Genomic DNA, 19386 nt, shown 5'->3' on the forward strand with positions numbered 1-19386 from the left:
AACCTAATGTTTGCTTAAAAAAGTAAACAGTGTAATGCACCAGGATCAGTACATTGGCACTAACGTCACCGTACCACACACCATCAGCTGCGTTCTAGCTCAGGGGCCCTAAGCAGTCTGCGCCCCCCCCCGCCCGCCTGTTCAGTTAGGCTCGGTTCACACTGGGGCGACTTGGGATCCGACTTGTACGCCCTCAAGTCGCCCCAAGTCGCTCCAGAAATAGTTTCAATGGGAGTTAACGCTAGCGTCTTAATAGACACTACTGAAGTCGCTCCGACTTCAGAGCGTACTCCCTGTACTACTTTGATCCGACTTTGATCCGACTTCAGCCTATTGACTATCATTGAAGTCGGATCAAAGTCGGATCGCCGTCTCGCATGATCCGACTTCGGCATGCGACTTGTGCTCAGATGATCTTGAGGGGAACTCCGCGCCAAATTTTAAGTAAAAATCCGGCATGGGTTCCCCCTCCAAGGGCATACCAGGCCCTTGGGTCTGGTATGGACCTTGAGGAGAACCCCCTACGCCGAAAAAACGGCGTGGGGGGTCCCCCCCAATCCACACCAGACCCTTATCCGAGCACGCAGCCCGGCCGGACAGGAATGGGGGTGGGGACGAGCGAGCGCCCCCCCCTCCTGAACCGTACCAGGACGCATGCCCTCAACATGGGGGGTTTGGTGCCTTGGGGGAGGGGGGCGCGCTGCGGCCCCCCCACCCCAAAGCACCTTGTCCCCATGTTGATGAGGACAAGGGCCTCTTCCCGACAACCCTGGCCGTTGGTTGTCGGGGTCTGCGGGCGGGAGGCTTATCGGAATCTGGGAGCCCCCTTTAATAAGGGGGCCCCCAGATCCCGGCCCCCCACCCTATGTGAATAGGTATGGGGTACATGGTACCCCTACCCATTCACCTAGGGAAAAAAGCGTCAATAAAAAACACAGTACACAGGTATTTAAAATAATTTATTAGGCAGCTCCGGGATCTTCTTCCGACTTCGGGGGTCTCTCCGGCGTCTTCTCCCGGTGTCCGCATCTTCTGCCGGCTCCACCGCTATCTTCTGGCGCTCTTTTGCCAGCGGTGGTCCGGACCTCTGGATCATCTTCTTCCCTCTTCTCTTCCAGAGATGTTGACACGACGCTCTCCCCAGCCAGAATGGTTTCTGTGCGCTCTGCAAGGGACTTATATAGGCGGTGACCCCGCCCCCTTATGCCGTCACAGTCCCTGGGCATGCTGGGTCTGTGACGTTTTAGGAGGCGTGGTCACCGGGTGATGACCATGCCCCCTTATGACGGCACAGCCCCAGCATGCCCTGGGACAGTGACCTCATAAGGGGGCGGGGTCACCGCCTATATAAGTCCGTTGCGGAGCGTTCAGAGACCATTCCAGCTGGAGAGAGCGTCGTGTCAACATCTCTGGAAGAAAAGAAGAAGGCAGAAGTCCGGACCACCGCTAGCAATTGAGCTGCAGAAGATGCGGACACCGGGAGGAGACGGCGGAGAGACCCCCGAAGTCGGAAGAGGACCCCCGAAGTCGGAAGAAGATCCCGGAGCTGCCTAATAAATTATTTTAAAAACCTGTGTACTGTTTGTTTTATTGACGCTTTTTTTCCCTAGGTGAATGGGTAGGGGTACCATGTACCCCATACTCATTCACATAGGGTGGGGGGCCGGGATCTGGGGGCCCCCTTATTAAAGGGGGCTCCCAGATTCCGATAAGCCCCCCGCCCGCAGACCCCGACAGCCAACGGCCAGGGTTGTCGGGAAGAGGCCCTTGTCCTCATCAACATGGGGACAAGGTGCTTTGGGGGGGGAGCGCACACTGCGCCCCCCATGCCCCAGAGCACCCCCCATGTTGAGGGCATGCGGCCTGGTACGGTGGGGGGGCCGCCAGCGAAGTCGCCCGTCATGGAGGCGACTTGAAGTCGCCTCGTAATTTGCCGAAGTCGTGCCAAAGTCGCGCTGAAGCCGCGTTGAAGTCGCGGTACAAAGTCGCGTTAAAGTCGTGTTGCCCATGTGTGAACCGACCCTTAGGCCTAGTTGCTGGATCCACCCACAGCTGTCAAGACATGGAAAAAATAGGAAAGTCAGATTTTACATGCAGTTCTCTGCTTGCTGCCTCCTCTTACGATGCTACCTGAAAAATTCTATTACAGCCTTATCAACTTATTTACTTTGTATTTTTCTAATGAGATTCATCTATAGCTAAACTGCAAGGCCTGAGGTTCAAGATGAAAAAAAAGGAACCTGACATCTAAAGGAAAAGCCAAAATCTTGATTCAGAATCTGTAGTGTGTTTTCAAAGAGTGATACTTTTATTATTTTGACAGTTACCTGTGTAGCACCCTGGTGTTTAGGCAGGGCTGCTAACCAATTTAGTTTGCCAGGTAGTAATTGTCCTGGCTAATTGTTAGGCGATCCACTAATTTCCCCCTAATTCTGGAATTGCTGCACTTTTCTTTTCTGTCACTAGGTGGCATTATAGCTGGTGACATTAGATAGACAAGGGCATAGCAAGGACAGATTATGAATGGATAGGGTGTCTCAGCCAATGGGCAAGGGTTTCTTTAAGGCCCTTGGCCTGCTGGGGGAGCCTATTTATTTGGGTGGAGTCAGGTGATTGGAGTTCTGTGCCACCTGGACTGCTGTCTGGGTGGACGTGTGTTATGTTGCTCTGGGCTGCTAGGCTGGAAGCCTGGCTGCTAGGCTGCCTGAGACCTATCCAGGAGCAGGAGAAGCAGCGTAGGGTTGGGACTGCAGGATTAGTTGAGACGGTTCAGCCGGACAGGGAACCAGTTGTGGTCGGAGGTAGAGGGGAAGCTGTCGCCACTAAGGGACCACCTACCTTGTTACCAGAGACTACTGTGAGTAAGCTGAAGCAAGTACAAGAGCAATCTTCTCACCAGTCGAGAACGGTGAGGAAGTGGGAAAGTATCAGCAAGTGCCGACCGGGGACCCAGCAGGATAGCGGGGGTGAGGCTTGAGGAGTATACAGCGGGATAGCTGTGGAAGTGCTCAGGGGATCCAGTGACGACTGGGATCTGTAAGTCTAGTGAGAGACTGGGAGCTCAGTGTGTGATCAACAGTGGGATACTGTGAGATAAATAAAAGGACTGTTCTGTGTTACCAAGAGTTCTGTACAACTACCGTTAGTGACTGTTACAAAACTAGTTGCCATAGGAGACAGCGGTCCTACCTATACAGAAATATTACCTGGCTGGAGGCCTTCCACTGTGTAGCTGTCTACCTATAGAAGTCTCGGAGTCTGCCAATTATCATTGCATCTATTCAATAGTGTCCTGGCCCTAACCCGCTCTCCCCCAGTTCTAGAGAGACAATACATCTCTTGTTTGCATCCAAAACGTGACTGGCGCCCATCATTCTTCTTGATTCACACCTGCCATGCCTGGTAACCCACTTTACAAGGAAGAATGCCAGCTCTCCCTAACCCTTAAGGTCAACATTAGGCCTCTTGGACCCTGGGACCTTGCTACACCTGAAATACATTTTGATTGTGAATTTCACATTTCACATCCTTGCTGTTTGATATTTGGGTGATTTAATTTCATCATGTCTGTTATAGTGTCTTCAGCAGTAGGATCCATTAGCTCGGATTAGGATCAGTGAAGCACAATTAGTGTACTGCACTAAGTTAGGACTGTATACCTGTATGCACTAAACAAATAAGTCTAGACCTAGGCACTGAAAATATATAGGGTAAGTACAAAATGTACAGGGTAAAAAACAGTTTTAATATATCAATATATATATGTGAAAATATGTAAGTGCCATACATATGGGATCCCATGGAAGCTGAAAATATCTGTAGTAGACACTGTTACTACAGCGATCTCCACTAACTTCTGGGTCCTGTGCCAAGTGGTTGAGAGAATGCAAAGTGTTCCCTGAATGGCTGAGTGAAAGCAAAAGGGCAGATATAGAATCTTTATCAGATTTTTACTGCTCTATGTGCCCAATTAGGCAACTTTCCTAGTTTTTTTTTGCCACTTGGAAAAGGAATTTAAAGAGATTATCACATACAGCAAGGACAGAAGCAATGCTAAAAACCCAACAGACCCTCTAGCACCATACATTATGAAAAACAATAAGAGTGTAGATTATTGTGGTGATACCTTAGTTGGAAACATAAATGTTTAATCCCTTAATGATAAAGGTCAAACATAAATGTAACACTTGAACCCAGTTGCAACTTTGTTAGTACAACGGTACATATGTTTGCAACTCAGTGTATCCAGATATTTTGCTTGTTTTTTTTCAGCACAAATTCATTTGGTGAGAAATGTTAATACATACTGTATCTCCTGATTTTAATTATATCTATAACACACTAATGCCCCGTACACGCGGTCGGATTTTCCGACAGAAAATGTTCGATGGGATGCTGTTGTCTGAAATTCTGACCATGTGTAAGCTCCATCGGACATTTTCCATCAGAATTTGTCACACAAAATTTGAGATTTGGATCTCAAATTTTCTGAGAATGAAATCCGTTCGCATAAATTCCGATCTTGTGTACACAATTCTGATGCACAAAGTTCCATTCATGCTCGGAATCAAGCAGAAGAGCCGCACTGGCTACTGAACTTCATTTTTCTTGGCTCGCCGTACGTGTTGTACGTCACCGTGTTCTTGACGTTCACAATTTCCGACCAACTTTGTGTGACCGTGTGTATGCAAGACAAGTTTGAGCCAACATCCGTCGGAAAAAATCCATGGATTTTGTTGTCGGAATATCCGATCAATGTCCGATCGTGTGTACGGGGCATTAGGTTGCATTCACACCTGAACGTAGTGACTTTCAGGCAGTTATATTTGAGAGTTTTTGAGCGTTTTTAGGAATTTTATTACAAGTGTTAAGCAAGCGTATTACAAGTGTTCTACAGCTTCAGGCATTTTTGTTTAGCCAATAGAAAGCACAAGGGGGAGGAGACGGGGAGGAAATTAGGGGTGGAAAGCTGCTGTTTAAGCAGAAAATGAGCAACAAAACACCCGTAAAACTCTCAAGTCAAGCATTTTCAGGCGTTTGTATTGAAGTCTATGGGGCCAAAAACGATTGTAATCGGCTTCCGGCGTTTTGCTTCAAGCGACAGAATGCTCAGATGTGAACAGGGGCCATTGAAATGAATGGGATTTGGCTTGTTAAGCGTTTTAGACCTACAAGCTTCAAGAAGAAAATTGCTCAGGTGTGGACGGGGCCTAAGGCTCGATTCACACCTATGCATGTTGCTTTTGAGCGTTTTTGGAGTTTTTTTTGTCATGCTTGCCACGTTTTTGAGCAGCTTTTTTGTAGCATTTTTACAGCGTTTTTGCGGCGTTTTTGTCGCATTTTGCATTTTTTTTTACAGTTTAAAAAATAAAACGCCAAAAACGCATCAAAAACGCTGTAAAAACGCTGCAAAAACGGTGCACTTGCGTTTTTGATGCTAGTTAATTGAATTCTATTACATGCAAAACGCTGCATTTTGCATGAAAAAAAGTCCCTGACCCTTTCCAAAAATGCAGAGGTACAAAAAGGCATTGATGTGAACATGTTCCATAGGAACCCATGTTAAAAAATTCCCATGCATTTCTGCAAAATGCAAAATGCATCAAAAAACGCGCTAGTGTGAATGGAGCCTTAGACTAACCTAGAGCAGGCCCTGATCTAGTTTATTTTATCTTTATTCATTCTTTTTTTCAGACTTCTCCTTAAACGAGGGGAAAAAGATATAATGTATCTCTTTCTCCCCACAAAAGAAAAAAAGATTGGGGGGGGGGGGGGGTCTAAAACTATTGATTACTGTGTTAGCTAATCAAAGACTATCACAGTGATCATGTGATTGGAAGCTTGTCCTCCAAGCTCTCAATGTGGTTCAGAGTGTTATTTTCCTTTTCAGATAAAGTTGAACTCTGAAAACAAAAATTTGTAATTAAATATTTTATTTGAAAGCCACCAGGGTTATAAATCAACTTTGTGTGTCCCAAATGGCTTTGCAAACCCAGAGATAACCTTGTAAAAGTGGCAGTGGCATCTTCACCATGCTGTACATAGCCTGTACAGAGGGCAGAGAAGTGGGAGGAACCCAGCGGGTCCACCAACTACAGGTTGCATGCACAAGAAGAGAGAGTAGCAGTGACTGGTCTTGATTACAGGAAGCATAATGGAAAAATAAGCTTCTATAGATGAGGATATATTCACTTTACATGCCGTGCTGTTAACCCTTAAAGTCTGGTTTGCTGGAGATCTGGGGAAGTGTACTGGCTGAAGCAGGCAGTTTAAAGAAGCTTATCTATATTGAGCACCTACTGATCTCCCTTGCCATAGGGAATCAATAACATCTGGTAAGAGGCTGACTATTTTTTGGTGGAGGAGTCACACTTACTCTGCCATTTGTTCCTTGCACCCACTGGAAGAATATTGAATGGAATCTGCACTTATATAGTTTTTTTGTTACTATGAACTTGCATGTTCACGGTTTTTTATTGATTTTTATTGATTTGTATTGATTGCATATATTATTGTTTACATATGCACTGGCACTTTATGGTAAATGATGAACTATTTATTATTTTTCTTAAGGGAAGTGCACCTAAATATTTAAAACAGTTTACTGCAGTAATCTGGAAAAAATACAGAAAGCACACCAAGATTCAAGAAACAACACAAATGTCTCTTGTATTTAGACAATATTTGCTTATCCTGGAGTTCATCTTTAATCTTCTACAGAAAAATATTTCTGTACCAGAAACAATGTACTTTTGAACGTGCAATTGCACTCTGCAAGTGCAGTTGCTCCAGGGCTTAATAAATGAGATAAAGCTTCACTTTACAAAGAAAACCCAATAACATGCAAGGAAAAAAAATGCATTTTTGCTTGCACAAGATTGCATAATGGAAGTCAACAGAGCTCTACCTCATTTATTGGGCTTTGGTGCAACTGCACTTGCAAAAGTGCACAGTCTATTTGCCTTTAGTAAATCAACTCCATTGCACATTATACAAATGTTTGACTCAGTACAATTAAGTTTCCTGCATCAATTTTAACACTGTTGTTCTTGTATATTCTAGATGTTGTGCGGAAAAGAAATTCCCCGGTGGGTGAATCGCCTTGCTTATTTTAGCTCCTGTATCCCTTTTCTTCAGAGCTGCCTTCCAAAAGAATGGCTAACACCAGCAGCCCTACAGAGTCATATCACCCTTGGTCTTCAAAGAGAGGAGCAAGGAGAAACCACAGATGAAGACTCTCCTTCCACATCAGGTGTTGCCGCAACAGCAACATCGACTGCCTCCACTGGGGCTTCACGAACCTGTAGACACACAAGAGTTTAAATGACATTGTGACCTTCACTGACTTATAGTTTTCATTCTCCAAAGGAGAGTATAACTTAAATTCCAACTCAAGAAAACAACAACAACATTGTCATTCAATTTTTATTAGTTTATCCCTTTTTATTGTATTCTCTTTTCATTGTGATTCTTTGGATCATAATTATGCAAAAAAATGTACATTTTCTTTAATTTCTTTGAATGCCCAAGGAATGTAACAAATTCTGACTGTACAATTTTTTTGGTACCTTTTGACTTTTTTTGGACTGTTTTCATTCCCGGACACCATAATTGTTAGAGCTTCATCAAAAAAGGACAAGACTTAAACAGCATGACCTGTTTGGACAGAATATGTATATTGGAAAGATGATTTGTACAAGGGGCTTATTTTGACAACATTTAGGTTGAATTATTGGTGAAGGTATAGAATTGCAATTTTAGTGTTTTTTTTCCATTTAATATTTAAAGCATATCTTGAGCCAAAACATTTATTTTTTTAGATTTGGATAGAGTGGATGAGGTATTTATTGTTCTCATTGACAATGAGTCAGCAGAATAGTAAGTGAGATGAAATCTAAAAAATGGACACAGACATCAATAAACATATCTTTTTAGTAGAGTGGAGAGGGTTGAAGCTCCTAACAGATTTTTATAGTTGTCTGTGTTCAAACTGGAGGTTTCCCATACTGGATGACCATGTTGCTACCAGGATGACAAGTAAGGGGAAATATCACTAATGAGGCCTGATACAGAAAGATAACCCAACCAAGGTTCTTAACCTTCCCTGCTCTATCCAAAGCTAATAAAAAACATTTTGGCAGAAGTCTCACTTTAAAGTACCCCTATCACGTTATGTAACTCCCAAAACGTACCTTTCATTGCAGCGTTCTGCAAAAATCTATTTACATGTTACTGGTACCAGTCAGCCCCACAGAGTGGCTAGGTTTTTGAAAAAAAAAATTTCGGGTGTTTTTGCTTTAAATGCAACTTCTACGTACATACTTAAAGAAAGCTAACCTTTTAAATAGTAATATCATGCTATTGAAATATTGCTGAAATATGTTCCTTCCTTTGCTCTGGGATACCAGCTCAGTGATTCATCAGACTGTTCATATGCAGTGACCCACATTGTCAGGTTTACCCCTTGGATTTTGTATATAAAGGGAGACTTCAGGTTGCAGTAGTTAAAGTGAGAATACCCACCCCATCTAGGCCACACAATAAGAATGGCTGTGGGTAAGGAGGACACATAATCTTTAGAGGGTATTAGTGTTGGAGTCTGGTGGTAAGTAAGCAGCAAGTGTTTGTCTCTGAAACTCTAATGGTTTAGTTTCCATTTCACAAAGTGCCAGATTTTCTTGAAAGTCCCCATTGTGCCTTACTTACCATCAGACTCACCTTTCCTGTGCTCCACAACTGTTCTGTTCCTTCATCAGAGCTAGTGGTCAAACCATGCGTAAACTCTAAATTGAATGGTGTCATATCTTTAGAAAAGGATTGAGGTGTCCTCCTCCTCACATAAGGCCCAAGCACTACATCCTGGGGAGAGGTCACATTCTCCCCTATACCCAGAAGCACTATTTGCCAGGGCTTCAGTGGAGTGGCAGGGAGGTGTGTATAAGTGGGTTAGGGTTAACTTTCAAGAGATTGTCACTTTGTCCTAAATTAGCAAAGGGACAGAGTTTCTTTAATGTCTTCACAAGGACATGCATTTTCAGTGAACTAGCAATTGGCCTGTGAGTCGAAGAATGGCAACTTCAATTTTAGGTAGTAAGAAGGGAGCTTGGGTCTCTAACAGAATAGAGGGCATCTGTCATTGAGATATCATCGTAGTCTTTATATAAACTGTTTATTCTCCTACTTGGTATATTCTCCCACTTTGGCCATATGACCTCAGGGGCTTCTTTCTCTACTTGAGCAAAGAATATTGACAACTGAGACATGATATCAGAGGAATAGCTGAATAACACTGAATTTGATGTGCCACAAAGCAAAGTGAATACTTCACCAAGCATTCAAGTGTACCAAGCCATTCAGTTTAATGTACTATTTCCAGGTGCACTTAGAGCTCAGGAAAATACACCAAGTGCTACTATTTAAAGCCGACATATACTGTCTGTTACAACCTTTTAGATTACACATAAAGACTTAAAGTGGATGTAAACCCAATGTCATCCTTTCTAAACTACTGCCATGGGGGTTATCTATAAGGATATACATGCCTCCTGCATGTATCTTTACCTGTCAAATGTCTCCCCTCTGTCTGTTATGAGAGCCGAAAAACTGCAGATTCTGTGGGTGGGTCTGTTGTCTGGAGCTCAGTGGGTGGAGTCGTGATGTCAGTAGACTCCCCGCCCACCTCTACACTCCCCTTGTCAATATGCATTTTCTCTGTGTATTTCTTACACTGAACTTCTGCTGTGATCTCTAACATCCAGTGAAAAGACAGGAAAGTAACCACATGACTTCAGCATGCCCAATTATGCCGAGGTGTGGAACATCCAATCCTGGCAGAGCAGCAGAAGAAAGGAGTGGGGGTGGGAATTAAAAAATACTGCATGTCTTAGGCTAGTGCATGAGATGTAAATCACCTGTCACTCACAGCAAGGGGGAGGATTTGACAAAGTTTTTCTCTGTTTGTCAAGATTTATCTCACTGAACAATAATTGCTCAGAGATGGATTAACTCTTTGTGGCAAGTATGGGCTCAAATGATAGGAAATCTTATACTCTATATTATGACATAAAAAAATAAAAATTTCAGGTTTACATCCACTTTAAGTGACATTTCAAAGAAAAGTGTGGAAACTGAAACATACAGGGACTTATGTATCAATGGGTATGTATCAATGTGTTCTTACCAAGAACTGTTTATTGTCCCACACCAAACCAATTTATATTTTTAGAACAGGTCTGATGCTGATTAGTCGCTAAAGAGAAATAGCAACTGTTCCTAAAACAAACATGTAAATACCCACCAGTGTTAATTTTGTCGACTAAAACGACTAAAACATTTTAGTCGACTAAATAAATATTATTTTAGTCGACTAAATAAATATTATTTTAGTCGACTAAAATTTGACTAAAACTTAAACAACTGAAATGACTAAAATACGACTAAAACTAAAATGGCATTTTAGTCAAAAGACTAAAATGGAGATTAAAACTAAAATGGCATTTTAGTCAAAAGACTAAGGCTAAAACTAAATTGAAATTTGACTTCAAAATTAACACTGGTCTGTAGGGCATGTTTATACCTCAATGTAATAATAAATAACATATTAGATTTCTCACTCCAGCAGTATATAATGAGTTTGCAAATTGTAGAGAAATGTTAACTAATGCCTTACAATTGAATTACACCCATTCGATTTTAGACAACTAAAATGAGTTTTAGTCGACTAAAATATACTGGAGATTTTAGTCGACTAAAATGTACTGGAGATTTAGTGGACTAAATACGACTAAAACTAAAATAATTGCAGAAGACTAAAATGGGACTAAAACTAAAATGCCATTTTAGTCCTAAGACTAAAACTGCATCGAAATTTGCTGCCAAAATTGACACTGATACCCACAGTATATTGGAATAGTAGTTGGATCCTTATGAATGTGAAGTATTCTTGCATAAACGGTAAGCCTGGATTCACACTGCCGCGCCTTCCAATCCAACATTCTGCACGGCTTCCTCACAGCTTACTTATGACTTTAACAGGAGTCGATGTAAGTCGTTTTGAAGTCACACTAAAAGTAGTGCAGGAACCATTTTCTAATTTGGAGCAACTTGAGTCGCACCGATTGGAACGGTTCTATTGCAGTTATCGGAGCGTGACTTGTCATGCGACTTTGAACTCTCAAGTCACATTAAAAGTCGTAACAGTGTGAACCGGGGCTTAATTTGGACAACATTATAATGTCTGCCTTTTTAGTTCTTAAAGCAACTCTGTTGCTAGATAAGCATTAAAAAAATGATAGCATGTACTGTATATAAAATACTTAATACTTACCTACCCCACTGCTTTAGTCACTGATATTCAATCTATTGCAGAACGCAGTATAAAAAAATCTTCTGGATCTGACAGATTTGAGAGGGCCAGATGCCTTATGTTTGCTCTGCACTGTGGTTCCTTCCAGATAATATGCCACTAAAAGACACAGATATGCTGTAGCATGTGGCAGATGGAACCACATAGAGAACACAGAGGGGGTCGAGCATCCAACACAACTGGAAGTGCTTCAAATGCAAAAGATATTTTAGCCAGCTTAGCTTTGCATCAGGCAGCAAAGGTAAGTATTAAGCTGAACTCTAAGCACAAACATTTTAACTGAAATAAATTCTTCAATAGCCACAAAACACATAAATGTGCACCAACTGCATTTACAAGCCCAGATACTATTGTGTAAGGGCTTGATCACACTTGAATACATTTCTAACTCTTAACAAATGCTCCTATAGCATTAACATGCTTTAGTATGGGCTTTAGACTGACGTTAATGCGCTTTAGTATAGGTGAAAGACTAAAGTTTTACAAGCATTAATGATGCGCTAAAACCGCTCCACAAATGACTATTTTTTGTTTTGTTTTTCAGCCTGGGTTCACACATGTGCGGTGCGAATTGAAGCTCAGGTTTCACTGGGAAGATAAAAATCTGTTGTTCAAAGGTTTCTCTGCGTTGTAGCTGCTGATCAGTGAGTAGGGGGGGGGGGGGGGGAGGTGTAGTGAGGAGAAGGAGAAAATCCTTGTTCAGAACGCAATGCATCTGCAAATCAGATGCGTTCCCATAGGAGATAATGGGCTTGTAATTCGCACCACAATGCCCAAAAAACGCACACGTTTTTTGTGCAATGCACAGTGCGAATGCAACGCACATATGTGAACCAGATACATTCAAATGAATGTATTTTAAAATGTCCTGCGAATTGGATGCGGTGTAAGCTGCATCTAATTCGAATAGGTGTGAACGGGGGCTAAAGGTAAGTGACATTACAGGAAATAAACAATTTGAAGTGTGGCTTGTCATGGCAAATGTTTCCTGTGCATATTCCATCAGCAGGGAAGGCAGCAGCATGGATTCCTTTACTTTGCTTTATTCCATGTTTGACCTCCTGCAGATGATGCTGATGTATGAGCAATTGGCTTAGCAGAGAAAGAGGAGAAGGGCATCCAGGCGGTATTGGGTACATCCAATTGTCTCTCAGAGATATTCTAAAGGGCACTTTTATGCTCTGTCATGATTTACATACCTACCATCACAAGTTGATGTTAGCCTTCTTTAAGCAGCAGAAACAGGAAGTGCTTAGAAGGAAGTGACCACAGGACACTCTATGCTCTCCTCAATACAGGGCATTGTGGGACATTAAATTCCTCCTGCATTATTTTTTTAAAACCAATTTGAACACGCTGCATCTATGCCACAAACGCCTGCCAGTGCATTAACAAAGCATTACTATAGAGCTAAATGGGAGGCTTTGAAAGGCTTCAAACTCCTCCAGACACAAGGCTTCAATTTTGAAGCAAAGCGACGTAATGCTAACTCTTCATATTTTGATAATGTGAACAGCACTGTGTGCTGTCCATACTATAATTTGCATAGGCGTTTGAGGAGCGATAAAAACACCCCCAAATGCCTACTTTCAATGCCAGTGTGCTAGTACACATGGCCCGAATGTCAGGCGGCATCGGCCAGCTCAATAGAAACCAGCCGACATTTGGCCCATGTGTACTGCAGCCGGTCAGACAGAAGCGGGATGTTTGGCTGGCTTCTGTCAATGGGACATGACTGAAAAAGGTCTGCAGATCGGAATCTGATCACTGCTGTCAGCCAACGGCTGAGAGCACTGATCGAAGTGTACTGGTGGGGGGCTGGCCCCTTTTTACAACACAATAACACAGCAAGGGAGATCGCTGTACTAACATCACATGGCTAATACAGTGGCTCCTCCGGAGCTGTCACTTTTTTTTTCGTTCAGCCCTGCTGGGTTGAACGATAAAAAACTACTAGTATGTACGGGGCTTAGCCTAAAAGAATGATTGGCATCTACACTGTGTTGCACACAGCCTATGCAGAGGGCAGAGCTGTAGGTGGAAAGCTGCCTGCAGAAAACTGCAGGAGGAGCGAATACAAGACCAATCACCTTGTACAAAGAGAGAGAGAGCTGCAAAGACTGATATTTATTCCTTGAAACTTCAACACAGAGAAAAAGTGTAGAATCCGCTTAACAGGAGCAAATTTGTAACTATGTATTCATTCTGACTTCCGTACGTTTTTCTGAAAATACATAATGTTAAAGTGGATGTAAACCCAAGGTCATCCTTTCTAAACTACTGCCATAGGGGTTATCTATAAGGATACACATGCCTCCTGCATGTATCTTTACCTGTCAAATGTCTCCCCTCTGTCTGTTATTAGACCCGAAAAACTGCATATTCTGTGGGTGGGTCTGTTGTCTGGAGCTCGGTAGGTGGAGTCGTGATGTCAGTCATAGGCGTGCGCACAGGGTGTGCCAGGTGTGCCTGGGCACACCCTAATCATGCTGTTCTGCACAGATTCCCCCTGCTGCTTGGCTGCAGAAGAAGGGACTGGGGAATCTCTGTCTTAAAAGTGAGACATTAGGGGTCTATTTAGACCTCTGATATCTCACCAAAGCCCCCCAATGGAGCTCCTAAAAAAAAATGTATATTAAAAAAATATTAAGAATAATAATATAAAAATAATATATTATTAAATAAAATTGTAAAAAATAGAAAAATTGTAAAAAAGTTATGATAATAAAAATAAACTACTGACATCAATCTCTTCCCTACTGACACCGTCCAGTGCTCTACTGAGATGATCTCTAACATCCAGTGAAAAGACAGGAAAGTAACCACATGACTTCAGCATGCCAAATCATGCTGAGGTGTGGAACAGCCAATCCTTGCAGAGCTGCTGAAGAAAGGAGTGGGGGAGGGAATTAAAAAATAATGCCTGTGTCTTAGGCTAGTGCACGAGATGTAAATCACCTGTCACTCACAGCAAGGGGGAGGATTTGACAAAGTTTTTCTGTTTGTCAAGATTTTTCTCACTGAACAATAAAAGAGGATTGCTCAGAGATTAACTCTGTGTGGCAAGACTGGGCTCAAATGATAGAAAATCTTATACTCTACAGTATGATATAAAAAAAAAAAAATCTGGTTTACATCCACTTTAAAATAATAAATCACCAAGACATCTACAGTATAGGTAAAAAGACAGATTTTTAACTGTTTAAATTGTGTACATCAGCCTAGACTGTTCCGATTAGTTATTGAACTTCACTTTTTTGAAAAGACCTCTGATGATGTCATAACATTTTCTATGATTTACAGATTCTCTTTAGTGCTGATCACACTTAAACACCAAACAATTGTATAAGGACTGGGAAGAAAATGTTTTCTGTAAAGAGGTGCTCAAAACCTCTAACATCCATTCTTATATGCAGTTAAATCAGTAATTTATTTCTCTATGTTTATTGCTTTTAGACAATTAATTTGTATAAAGTTGAATACATGGTTAGTAACAATAAAAGAGTAGAATAAGAGGAAACAAAGAATTCTTTGAGAAATGTGTAGTATCTTTGATGTGCTAGAAGTATTCTGTACCTAATGAAAATGGAGTGAGAAAGGAAACAATGAAAGAACAACCACATGAGAAAGTGATGTTTTTAGGGCAATCAGAACTGGAGTTTGTATACTTTTGTAGGGTTGTATATAAGTTCAGCAATTAGCTGAGCAAGGTGAAAAATGATCTGTCTGACATCTTGGGTTGATGAAGCAGTAATCGATGAAGCACCAGTAGGAAAAACACTTAAAAAACCCCAAGACAGGAGATGCTAATGTGCCAGCTATCATGTTTCTCCAGTAGACCGAGAACTACAAGACTTGGTTGCTGGGGTACACCATATCTGGTCCTGGTGTTGTTGTATCATTGTTATAGATGCGCTTCCTGTTCCGCTTATGTCACTTCTGGTTCCAGTGACGTGGTTACGGTCCCGGATGTAACACATTTGGCATCCTCACCCCTTGGCACCATTTTGCGCTTATATATCCTGTGTAAAGGCTCTATTCCTCACCACATTGCTTGAAGTCACCATTAGTGCTCATCAAAAGTCACCATTAGTGCTGACACAATGCCTTGCAGCCTAAGGTGGTGACACGACTTGGTGTACAAGTAGATTTTTTACTTTATTTTTGTTCCTTCCTTTTCTTTTTAGCAATTTTTATCATTTTTAGCTTTGGAACTTTTCGATCGCCTTGGGATTCCACTATTGATTAGTCTATTGAAGGTCCTCCCTGTCTTGCATGTATCACCTGTGTAATGTACACATGAATATCAATGTTTTACTCTTGCTAGCTATAATTCTTCCTCTATAATCTAGAAGTGGTGAACCTAACCACAAGGTTTAACTATTTATTACTTAACACATATTTGGGTGAAAGTAGGAAGTTTTTTTTAAACTATGCTGGATGTTGTATAAACACATTACTCTCTGGACAAAGTTTCAGGTCATTCCCTATACCATTCATGTACAGTATGTGCTTAGAATTTTTGAGACAATGGGGTAATCACCTTAAAATATACAAAATCCATGCTTTTATGCACCTAGATTTTCTAGTGTTTTTTATTCTGTAAACTTGTGTTTCAGTTATTGACTGTTGATGGTGTTTGGAAGGTTCCATACCTATCAGACTGGATTACTATATGTTTCAAGTATTTCTCTTAAGGATACATCCAATTGGGTAGCTGTATGCCTTATGGATCTACTCATACCCAGTCTATCGTTGACACTCTTACACCCTTATTGACGTTTTTTAACCAAAGGACAAAAGGTCTGATGATTGGTTTCAGGGAGGAAGAGTCATTGCATAATATATCTGTTGTTCATGATGCAGATTGAATCTGGGGTTTTGATTCAGGATATATAATGCCTTGAAATACAGAAATTATTATGGAATTCCTTTATGTCTTTTGATTTTTGTGCCTGATTTGTTTGTTTGTTTCTTTGGATGCCAGTCTTAGATTTGGCTGGGAAATTTTAAGCATTTTTATATTTTTGAGTCTACAGGAAAGGAAGGAAATATAAGCGCTCTAAATGTATGTCTTTTGATATCATTTAATAATAAAAAGATCTTTTGCAATTATGATTATGGGTTTAAGTTGACCTTTAACTTGTGTGTGTAACCTGTGTGCAAATATAAGCCTTTCCAAGTTCGGTCTCATATAAAATATTGAAATTGTAAGGTTCTTGCACACATTAGGAGAGTTTTTTTAGATGATCAGCACATGGACTTGGTGTACAGCAATTAGTGCCTCCCATCAACTAAAAAGTAGTACTGATGTAAGAATTGATTGGTTAAAAAAAATGAAGGCAAGTAAATTTTGTTTTCACAATTAAGTAAAGTTGTACTGATTTCAATCATTCATTCCTGTGCAAAATAAAAATTGCATTTTTTTTTCAAATTTTCCTCATACATGATTTTACTTCACTCATTAAGATTATTAAAAATTAATGTCTTTCTTGTTCATTGAGAGACACAGGATTCAGAGACAATTGGATTGTACTGCCACCTACAGGAGGATTTGGACACTGGCAAACAAACAGTGCAGAGCCTGGTATAATCCCTCCCACCCCTAGTATGCTTCAGTTGTTTGTTAGAAGAGCCTAGGAAGATGGACATCTTTTCTCTAATAAGAAAAGTTTAACTATTTTCACTAGCCATTTTTTTATGTATTAGAATAGTTTGACGTCCCAAATGGGAAGTATTCCGATCAGGATTCAGTTGGGTAATGCCAAGGCAGTGGCATATATCAACCACTAGGGAAAATCAGAAATCTTTTCATAACGAGAGAGTACTTGTCCAGAACGTCACATTCCAGCTTTATTTACTATTCACATTCCAGGTGTAGACATTTGGCAGGTAGACTACCTCAGCTGGTAGTTCCTGAGCCAAGGGGAAAGGTCCCTACATCTGGAGGGGTTCCAGAACCTGTGTCACAGGTGGGGGTCACTGAAGGTGGATCTCCTGGCCTCCAGATTTAACAACAAACTGGAGAAGTGTGTTTCCAGGTCCAAGGACCCTATGGCAGAAGCAGTGGATGCTCTGGGAGCACCATGGGATCAGTCTTTTCTTCTCTGAAACTCCTTCCTTGTCTGCTCCCCAGGGTAAAGATGCGGGGCATTCTGGTGATCCTCAAAGCTCTGCCTAGGCAGATGTGTCATTCAACTTGATCAGATGCCTGTTAGATTCCCAAGGAACTATTAACCACCCTGCTTATCAAATTGCTGACTTTAACAGGATAACGGCTGAAGCCCAGGTCTTGAGGTACAGGAGCCTGTTCAACTCTGTGATCCCTACTATGCTAAAAAAGCCAGGAAGTGCCCAGAATAGCAAGGGCCACGATGTATGCTCCTAAGGATATTGGCAGACTAGGAGTGCCAGACCTTAGGAAATACTATGTGGCAGCACAGCTAGCTCAACTTGGCCAACTCCATAGCAAACATTACCGACCAGATTGGGTTTCCATAGCGGCCCAGGCAAGCCTTCCACTTGCAATGGATCTCAACCTTTCAGTCTCCCCGAAACATTGAAGGGCTATACTGAGCCCAACACTCTCCCACTCACTTGAGGTGTGGGACACAAGCTGCAGGAGAGGGCCTCTGCGTTCAATGCACACCCCAGTAGCTCCTCTTTTCGGCAACCCCCTGTTCCCACCGGGTATGCAACCTGACAGGTATGGTTGGTGGCTTAATAAGGGAATGTACCATATAGGTGACTATTTTGGTCACAGAGGCATACGTCCCTCCTCTTATTTCACGGGAAGCCTGAAGATGATCCCCCGCCGAGAGCTTTCAATGGCAACAAATTTATCACTTTCTCCAATCCCTACACAAGGGCAGCTCTCACGTGGCAGTCCGTACTGTGTTTGAAAACAGGTGCATGCAGGACGTTGGGGAGCATCTCGCTATTATAACAACTGTTCATCAACACTAACGATAGATTATCCTGCCAGGTGGCATGGGAAACGGATTTGTTCATAAACCCTGAGGCATAAGACTGGCGTAAATGGAGCAAGCAGATTCATAAAGGTATTCTGAATGTAGCCTTGATAGAAGCAGGCTATAAAGTTCACGCCAGATGGTACTTGGTGCTGGAGTGTTTGTCAAAAAAAAGTGATTACATTTCAGGGTCTCAACCTCAGGCTCTTTGTGCCCTTATTGATTCTTATTCTGATATACAGGGCAATAGTCCTGACAGCTACCTCTCAGGGTTAATAATGTATTCGTAATGTACTATGCTCATAACCCAAAGCTTATTTTCTTTGTTTATTTCTGTTAATGCCCATTTGTTCCTCCGTGGCCTTATTGAAGATCTAACGGTTTACCAAGATCTTCCCCTGATGACTTTTTACTCTCCTCCCCACATTTTTGTACCAATTCTTGTTGTATGATTCAGAGCATGTGAGGATTGTTTGCTGCTCTGCACAGTACTCATTTACTTTGCGTTTTTCAAAATACCAATAAAAACGATTGAAACAGAAAAAGCCAGGAAGTGCACTGCCTTAAAAGGTCCAGTTTTACACATGGAAAGTGCCTTGTGGGATGAATTCTGACCTTTTTACAGTCAGGCCTGGATCAGTAATTGGGCCTGAATACCATCAAATGTCAGATTTGGCTGTTGCAATCTTGTTGCAAGACAGCTAGCCACCCATACCTTAATTAAGATCTTCGTATAGGTCTTAAATAAAGCAAGACCCCTGTTAACTCACTTGTGTCAACATTCAGCCCGTGTGTGCGACAGCTGGTTTGACAGAAGCTGGCCGTTTGGCTGACTTCTGTCGAAGGGTCATGACCGAAAAAGGTCTGCTGGCCGACTCTCGTTCAGCCCTCTTAGCCAGTGGCTGAGAGTGCTGACCAGAAGGTGTTCTGGCGGGGGGCCCTTCCCCCTGTCAGAACACAATAGCTCAGCAGGGCATATCACTGTACTAACATCTGATTGTTAATATAGCGTCTCCGACCTAAGTTCGACCCGACCAGCGGGTTGAACGA

At 42.0% G+C, this 19386-nt stretch overlaps 1 protein-coding gene across 2 annotated transcripts in view; it reads left to right on the top strand.

Moving 5' to 3' along the window:
• Window positions 1-16785, top strand: part of LOC141117415 (deubiquitinase DESI2-like) — a 208843-nt gene extending 192058 nt beyond the window's left edge. For both annotated transcript variants that reach the window (XM_073610273.1, XM_073610274.1), the window contains one exon: window positions 7063-16785. In XM_073610273.1, the coding sequence (XP_073466374.1) occupies window positions 7063-7323 (261 nt within the window). In that variant the 3' untranslated portion in view covers window positions 7324-16785. The remainder of the gene's footprint in view (window positions 1-7062) is intronic.
• The last annotated feature ends 2601 nt before the right edge of the window (window positions 16786-19386 follow it).

Source organism: Aquarana catesbeiana, linkage group LG13 (assembly GCF_042186555.1).
Source record: "Aquarana catesbeiana isolate 2022-GZ linkage group LG13, ASM4218655v1, whole genome shotgun sequence".
NCBI lineage: Eukaryota > Metazoa > Chordata > Amphibia > Anura > Ranidae > Aquarana > Aquarana catesbeiana.